The sequence below is a fragment of the Ictalurus punctatus genome, chromosome 10 (assembly GCF_001660625.3).
Source record: "Ictalurus punctatus breed USDA103 chromosome 10, Coco_2.0, whole genome shotgun sequence".
Taxonomy (NCBI): domain Eukaryota; kingdom Metazoa; phylum Chordata; class Actinopteri; order Siluriformes; family Ictaluridae; genus Ictalurus; species Ictalurus punctatus.
The window spans coordinates 22510164-22518299 of record NC_030425.2 but is presented as its reverse complement, the minus strand read 5'-3'; the positions used below and the strand labels follow the sequence as shown (position 1 = coordinate 22518299).

General features: G+C 39.0%; 1 protein-coding gene across 3 annotated transcripts in view; it reads right to left on the bottom strand.

Annotated features, from left to right (window-relative positions):
• Window positions 1–3189: 3189 nt before the first annotated feature.
• LOC108271125 (myocyte-specific enhancer factor 2A) overlaps window positions 3190–8136 on the bottom strand; it is a 33861-nt gene continuing 28914 nt past the window's right edge. For all 3 annotated transcript variants that reach the window (XM_053683268.1, XM_017478426.3, XM_017478428.3), the window contains 4 exons: window positions 6729–6883; window positions 5159–5276; window positions 4937–5054; window positions 3190–3940 (listed from right to left, as the gene is read on the bottom strand). In XM_053683268.1, coding sequence (XP_053539243.1) covers window positions 3640–3940; window positions 4937–5054; window positions 5159–5276; window positions 6729–6883 — 692 coding nt within the window. In that variant the 3' untranslated portion in view covers window positions 3190–3639. The remainder of the gene's footprint in view (window positions 3941–4936; window positions 5055–5158; window positions 5277–6728; window positions 6884–8136) is intronic.

Here is an 8136-nt window from a genome sequence, read left to right as displayed (position 1 = left end):
TCAAGGTAAACCTGCTGCATGATCGTTGTACCTTAAGTCAATATTTGGTAAGCAGCTGTCCATAAAAGCATACATCATTATTAACATACATGGTAGATTGTTTAGGACAAAAATAAAACATCAATAAACAACAAAAAAGACAACCATGTTTTAAATGTTATATTTCTTTAAATGGATCATATTCAGCTACCTCGAGGCAACATTATGTACACTATATACAACACTGTATACAGTATTCCAAATACAATATGTTTAGTTTAATAAATAAAGCCTCAGTCAACAATTACTAATGTCCATGATGTGTTTTGTTTCAAAGGAGGCCTACCGGTAAATAATGCAAATCATTTCCAACCTTGATAAAAATCTTATGTGAAGCTCATGAAGCAGAGATGATGTTACACTACATGGTCATACGTTTGTGGACACCTGAAGAGTGGAGGTTATTATAATAGCAAAAGGGGAATAAATCTGGAATGGGATGTTCAACAAGCACACACTGGTGTGATGGTTGGGTGTCCACAAACTTTTGGCCATATAGTGGATGTAACTGAATGTATAGATGCTGAAACACTGCTCCAGACATGGTAACTGACCTGAGCTGATCTCCTCCGGTATACAGTTCTGTGAAAAAACTATTGCAGATTTCTTCTGTTTTTGTGTGCATCTCATACTGAATGGTTTTAGATCTTTAAACGAAATACAACATAAAACAAAGGTAACCCAAGTAAACACACAATACAGTTTTTATTGATTTATTTATGTTTAATTGAAGCAAACACTTATCACCAATGTGAAAAACTAATTGCCCCTTAAACTTAAAATCTGGTTGTGCCACCTTTAGCAGCAATAACTGCAACCAAACGCTTCCGATAACTGGAGATCAGTCTTTCACTTACTTCTAGAACTAGGACTTACTCCAATGCTTTGGATCGTTGATTACATTTACACGGACAGCAGTAATCTAATTATTGACCTTATTCTGAATAAGACAATTTTGTGATTAAGGTGTTAACACGAGACCCTTTTAGAATACTCCTTTCATGTTCAGGTTTTACATGTTATAGAACATAGTTCGAATAACAGCACACGTCATTACGTCCCCACGTCACACCGTCCGACGTCCCTCCAGAATTTCACGTATCGACATACAGTTCATATTAGTTATGGTACCAGATACAGTTTTGGGTGTTTCATTTTGAATTACACAAAAGCTTCAAGTGCAGTTAATTATTTGTCATGCTATACGTGCTAAGAGATGACCGCCTGAAGCCGTGGGCTGCGTCGCAAACCGCGTACTTATCTACTGTATAGTAGCCGAGATACATGTATTTCGGTACGTGGTACCGATACATGTACGTGGTTTCGGACGCAGCCGTGCTCTCACACGACGTTAATAGTGTGATCAAGGTGTGTATATGTCTATAATGCACGTTGATAATGAGACTAAAACAGGAATACTCCACATGTCTTAATTCGATTTGTGTTTACTTCGAGTATGACCTTAGTCGGATTAAGGTCATCAATAATCACTGTTTACATGCTAGTTTCTTAATCAGAGTATCGTCTTAATCAGATTAATATCGGATTATTGTTGTCCATGTAAACGTACTGATTGTTTTGCTGCAGAATCCAGTTGCTCTTGAGTTCCAACTTACGGACTGAAGACCGGACATTCTCCTTTAGGATTTTCTGGTAGAGAGCAGAATCCATGTTTCCCTTGATTATTGCAAGTTGCCCAGACCCTGAAGCAGCAAAGCATCCCCACATCATCACACTTCCACCACCATGCCTGACCGTAGATATGATGTCTTTTTATGTAATTCTGTGCTTGGTTTATGCCAGATGTTGCCCAGTGTCTGATAGTGGAGTCATGAACTGTGACCTTTATTGATGTAAGAGAGGCCTGTAGGTCCTTTGATGTTCTCCTTGGCACTTTTGTGACTTGCTGGATGAATAGTTGCTGTGCTCTTGGAGGAATTATGGAAGGTCAGCCACTTCTGTCAAGGTTCACTACTGTGCCTTGTTTTTCCATTTAGAGATAATGGCTCTCACTGTGGTTCTTTCGAGTCCCCGAGCCTTTGAAATAGCTTTGTAATCCTTCCCAGACTGATATATTTCAATCACCTTCATCATCATTTCTAATTTTCAAATTTTGGCACAGTGTGTTACTGGGTAAGATCGTTTAACCAACTTCATGCTGTTGAAAAAGTTCTATTTAAGTGTTGATTTGATTGAACAGGGTTTGCAGTAATCAGGTCAGGTTATGTCTAGTCCAGCTGAACACCATTATGAATGCAGTTTCATAGATTTGGGGAATTAGTAACTATGGGGGCAAATACATTTTCACACATGCCCAGTTTGTATTGGATATTTTTTTTTTTGCTTCCATAAATAACATTTCATTTAAAAACTGTATTTTGTGTTTACTCAGATTGCCTTTGTTTTAATTTCTGAAACAATTTAGTACGAGATATACACAAAAACAGAAGAAATCAGGATGGGGCAAATACTTTTTCACAGCACTGAAGCCTCCTGTCACAAGTGGCATACTTGAGGTCCTTTGGACCTTTTTTGTGTGCGTCCATGAAATCCACAAGGTTCCAGAGTGTCCCTTTAATGATTTTGGGGTTCAGAATGGTACTTATGTGCGCCCTCTATGAGTCATTAACACACCCTCTGGCTACACCGCTGCAAAATCAACAGCGGCCGCTTATGCAAAACTAGAGCCTACATAATGAAGAGAGAAAAAAACGTTATGGATACAAATGATGCTAAATCAGCTGATATAATTACATATATAGTGACAGCACCTTCTCTAAGCATTTGAGTATGTAACGTCACATTGAGTAAGTGATAACACTCTGTCCTAAATGCTTAGTTTTTCCTTCCTTGTGTCTGCACTTCACTTATGTGAAGTTAATGAGGCTTATGTCATCATTAGTGACAGAAGTGGTCACAGAACAATGACACACTTAGCTCCTTATTGCACTTGAACCTCAGAAAGGGCATAGCAACTGGATATTGAGTTTGACTCCCCTGCACTAACATTTGATTACAGCATGCATTTACAGCTTATTCATTATAAAGTCCAAAGAACAACGAGTTTTAATAATGCTCATGTTTGTTTGCATATACTAGCATGAAAATGAAAGAAAGAATGAAAACACACTTTCTCGCAAACAATCTATGCCCAGAGCACTATGGAGTATATTTTGAAGCAGGCAATTACTGGCTCAAATTCATGCTTCAGATTGAAGACCCATAAAGAAAACTGTATAAACATTTACAAATATCAAACACTTTTGGCTTGATGTCATACTACAAATATAATTAAAAGCTAAACTTTACTCCCTGATCAAAAAAAACAAACAAACAACAAAAACATCCTACAGGCTGTTCATAAATTTGATTTTCTGCTGATAAAAAGGTATGACTTGACTATTAGTCATCCCTGTACAACCCTGTAAGAAGAGTTTTCCTTCAGGACACACCCTTTTCCTGTGTCTTATGTCATGTCCCTATAGTTCCTGCTACATATATTAAAAAGGGACAATGGCAATACTGTTATTTGCAATAAATAGTGACCAGACGGTTTGCTCCCTGCTTGCTTTCCTTCCAACAGCCGATTCCTATTGAGTGCTAGGTCACCCAGCTCTCTGTGCGCAGCCGTTTGAGTGATGGACCCCTGATGCCCTCGGATGGGCCGTTGCCCTGACCCGGGGTGGGCACAGAGGGATAGGCATCTCTGCACTGCTCCTCTCGCTCACTTCCTTCGTATGAGCTGCAAGAGGAGGCAAGGCTTTCAGCTGGAGAGTGGAGAGAAGAGGAGGGAGGGGCGGAGAGGAAAGCCATTGGGGGAGACACAGGCTCAGCTTTTATATCCATGATTGGAGAAGACCTGGAGGACGGCTCAGAGACATGGGATAAGGAACGAGAGACTCTGCAGGAAAGAAAAGACGGGATATTTTTGTGATTATTCTGGTTACTATTATAGAATTGAATGGATCAATGGATGTATAGATGGATGGGTGATGAATGGATGATGGAAAGATCAAAGTATGGGTGGATGAGTGATGGATGGATGGACAGAAAACAACCCAAAAGACCTTGAGGTCTTTTTTTCAATCTAAAAGACCCTTGAAGTACCCTTTTTTTAAGAGTGAGTAGATGAATAGGTAGATGAATGAGTGAACGGTGGGGCAATGGATCGACTAAATAAATGGATGTACAAAGGGATGGATAGATAGAGGTGCAAATGGAATGATAGATGAAGGAAAGAAGAATAATTGGATGTATGGTGAATAGATGGAGGAATAAATAAGTACATGGGTAAATGGATAGATGGATGAAGTGTTTGCATTATTGCATGTATTCTTGCAAACATCTATCCAACCATCTTTTATTTGGATGGATGAATAAGTGTACTGATAATGCACATAACTGATGCATGGCTGAAAGGAGGATGAATGGATGATTGAATTTACAAATGAATTAATACACTGAGGGGTAAATGGATGGATGGGGTGGTGGGTGGTGGTGGTGATGGAGAAATGAAGAAATATATGGATATACATTACATAAGCATGGATGGATCTATGCAACCATCTATTATTTGGAAGAATGAATGACGTGTATGGGTAGGTGATGGATGGATGGGTGAATGGAGGAAGAATAGATAGATGATTAGATGAGTAAATGTATGCATGCATAAATGGAAGTTAAATGAACATCTAAATATGAACATCTAAATGGATGGGTGAATGAATGATGGGTGGAATGGATGACTGAACAATTGAATTGGATAGATGAATAATGGAAACATGAACAGAAGAAAGGATTGTGGAATGGAGGGATGGATGGATGGATGGATGGATGGATTGATGGCTGATGGATGAATGAATGGGTGGGTGGGATGGAATGACAGAAACTCACTCACCCCTGAGAAGTAATTGCTATCTGAGTATGTTGCCATGGTGACCCTGAAGCCAAAGTCAGGTTGTCTGGCATGCTGAAGCCATGTAGGTTATTGAGCTCTGAGCTGTTTAAGCCATAATCTGAAATATATTAGTGCTTAGAAATAAATACACAAGTAATACAGCTGTTTGACTTCAGTGTCTTCAGTACAGTGAACTCCATGCTGTACTGAAAGTGCACTCACCTGAGCTGTATGCTGATGTCATAGAGGGGTACAGCAGGCCCTGTGGGTGCATACTGGATGTTGTCATGGACACCCCCTGCGTGCTCAGTGATTGGCTGGATGGTGGGCTGTTTATCCTCTGAAACGTACATAAAACAAGAAGTATCTGGATGAATAAAATGCTACTGGTGAATAAAATTTACAATGTTGGTTGTAAACTTTACAGAGCCAACAGAGCAGTTTAGGGTTCAGGTTACTGAGACACAGCATGGTCGTCGTTCCTGTCAACATGGAAACTTTTCCAAACCGTTCCTTAAATACACTCATTAATTACAGTCATTGTTAGGCTATTAGTCTTAAAAAGAGAAACAAGTGAAGTGCTGTAAATCAGAGCACTTTACAATAAACAGGGGTGTACAAGCTGTACTGTGAGTCATTTTAAAAATAAAAACGGATGACCTGCTTAAAAAAGTACAAATAAGGTTCCTGGGTGTCAACATCGCATAGAACCAAATCCAAGAACAGCTCGGCTCCTGACCTCGTCCCATTTCCTTTTTCCTAAACCTTAATTCAGATTAATTCTACAGGCTTAAAATAATGGTACCAATCCTTTGGGTCAAACGAAAAATAGAAAGTGAATGAAGATTTCAGTCACGCTGCTAAAGTGTGTTTTGTTCGGAGTTCAGAAGAAAGTCCACGTGCTTAATTTGCCAGGAGTCCTTTAACTATTGAGCGAGTTAAATCTGTACAATCTTTCTGTTCAAGCGTGCGGCTGAAAGTATTTGAAACTCACCTGTTCACCTAAATGAAACCTAACAGAGAAAAATGATTGCAATCAAGCATGCTTATTATTTATTTCTTTGTTTTCATATGTTTTTCCTTGATCAGATCCCTAGAAAGAAAACTTTACACACCCCGTGAATAAAGCAAAGCGGTTTCCCCAGTTGTTTTCCTGATGTTACCCTAGCCTGCATAGTTTAATGTTCTTTCTGCTCTAATGCACCAAACTGAAATTAATGATCAAGACACAAGCTGGACCAACTGTGGCCTCTAGATGTTTTAATGAGAAAATAAGTTCAAGTCATTTATCTTTTAACTTACCAAATTTCCCTCTTCCTCCTCTGGCTGCTTGCAAGACAGAGTCACATATTTTAAAGAAATGAAAAGAATTTTGCTTACCAGACGACCTTATCTTAGTGTTTGGTTCTGTACTGAGCATCCAGTAATTCTTTAAACACGATGCAGTCTACATTTAAGGTTTTACATCATGCAAAACCTTAACGCATGTACTACTGTACTGTAAGACTTTTTTTTGGTTGCATTTTTAGGCTAATTAATGGGAATTATGGCTCTATAGTAATGTACCTCAATTCACGTTTTGGAGCATGTTTGTGCACTAAATACATATTACAGCTGTTGATCGGTCAACATGTATGTATGTCAACATTGTTCAAGTAGGAACTGTGCACAATTCAAAGAATTTTCTGGAAATCTTCTGTCATGCAGGTACGTTTCTGTAGGACGATTTTCTAATGAGAAGTGAAGAAGGCAGGATTAGTTTGGGAAACTGGATCAGCACTATGTGTCTCACCAGAGCTGGTGAGATTTTACAGGATGGTGGAATGAGCACTCGGAGCTCTGGCTTATGTCCGATGGGTGTGAGGTTTCCTGTAGGGGATGCTGCAGATTTAGCTGTTGGTCCTCTCCCCATGCTGTTCTCTCCTTGAGCACTGATGTAGCTGTTGACTGAGGGGAGACACAGAAAACACACATTAGAGCAGCATGACAGGAGTATGACAATTATTGAGTTTGTACTTAATCAGTGTAATCAACAAAAACGAGCATTTTCCTTTAAATGTATAAATCAGAATAAAATACTGTAAGCCTGCTTCTTAGTCAGATTAATCGAGTGAGTCTAATAATTGGAAAATAAAAATATTACATTCAAATGAAATATAGAACCATTCCACCGCGGTATATGACCAAATACACAATTAAACACATACATGGGCTGCTTGTAATATAGTACACCCTTCATTCATTCATCTTCAGTAACCCCTTTATCCTGGTCAAGGTCAGGAACACTGGGAGCATGACGGGAATGCATCCTGAACCACATGCTAGTCCGGTATTGGGCATCATGCACACACAAACACACACACTAACACACTCATTCATGTGCACGATCAGGGGCACGATCGCATAACCAATCCACTTACTGATGTGTCATTCCACTTGGTTTAACTACGATGGCCATCGTCATGGCACGCAACAAATTTTGGTTGTACAGCTATTTATGTAAACCTCAATATCTCGGCTTAGGATGGTCCTAGATCCTTGGAACATTGATCTCTAGAGCACATTATAAGGTACATATATAAAACATTTTGCACGTTTGTGTTCCTTAGAACTTATGTCCAAATATAATGCTCAAGATTGCTCACAGTTCCACTTTAAGGGTCAATTTATAATGGGAAGGGCTCTGGTTTCAGTCTTAATTGTTTTAGGGGGTACGTGGGTAAGTATTGTGTGCATGCAGAACATATCAGGTTTGAGACTTCCCTTTTTTATGGGGGTGAGAAAGTGCAATTTTTTTTAAATTCCCCTCAATTTCACGTTGAATATCTCTGGTGAGGGAGCAGATATGAACGTGAAATTTTCACAGATTCCAGTGGTTACAGAGATAGGGCTAGTAGAAATCTGGGGAAAAGCCTACTTTATTCATGTATTTTGAGAAATGAAGAGGTGTAATATAAGCATAACAAATAAATACTATAAAATACTGATTTATTTGTTTTGTTTATGATTGACATACAATAGTTTATGCTTGTCATTGAGGTATATATCAATGCCAATACATAGAGGTGATCACTCAAAAAAAAAAAAAAAAAGGAAGGAAAATTTAAAATGGTCAAGCAAACTGCATTGGACCACTTGAGATGGAATGACCTGGTGGGAGGAAACCTCTCTGGGAAGACTGGAGGAAACATGGGCATGGG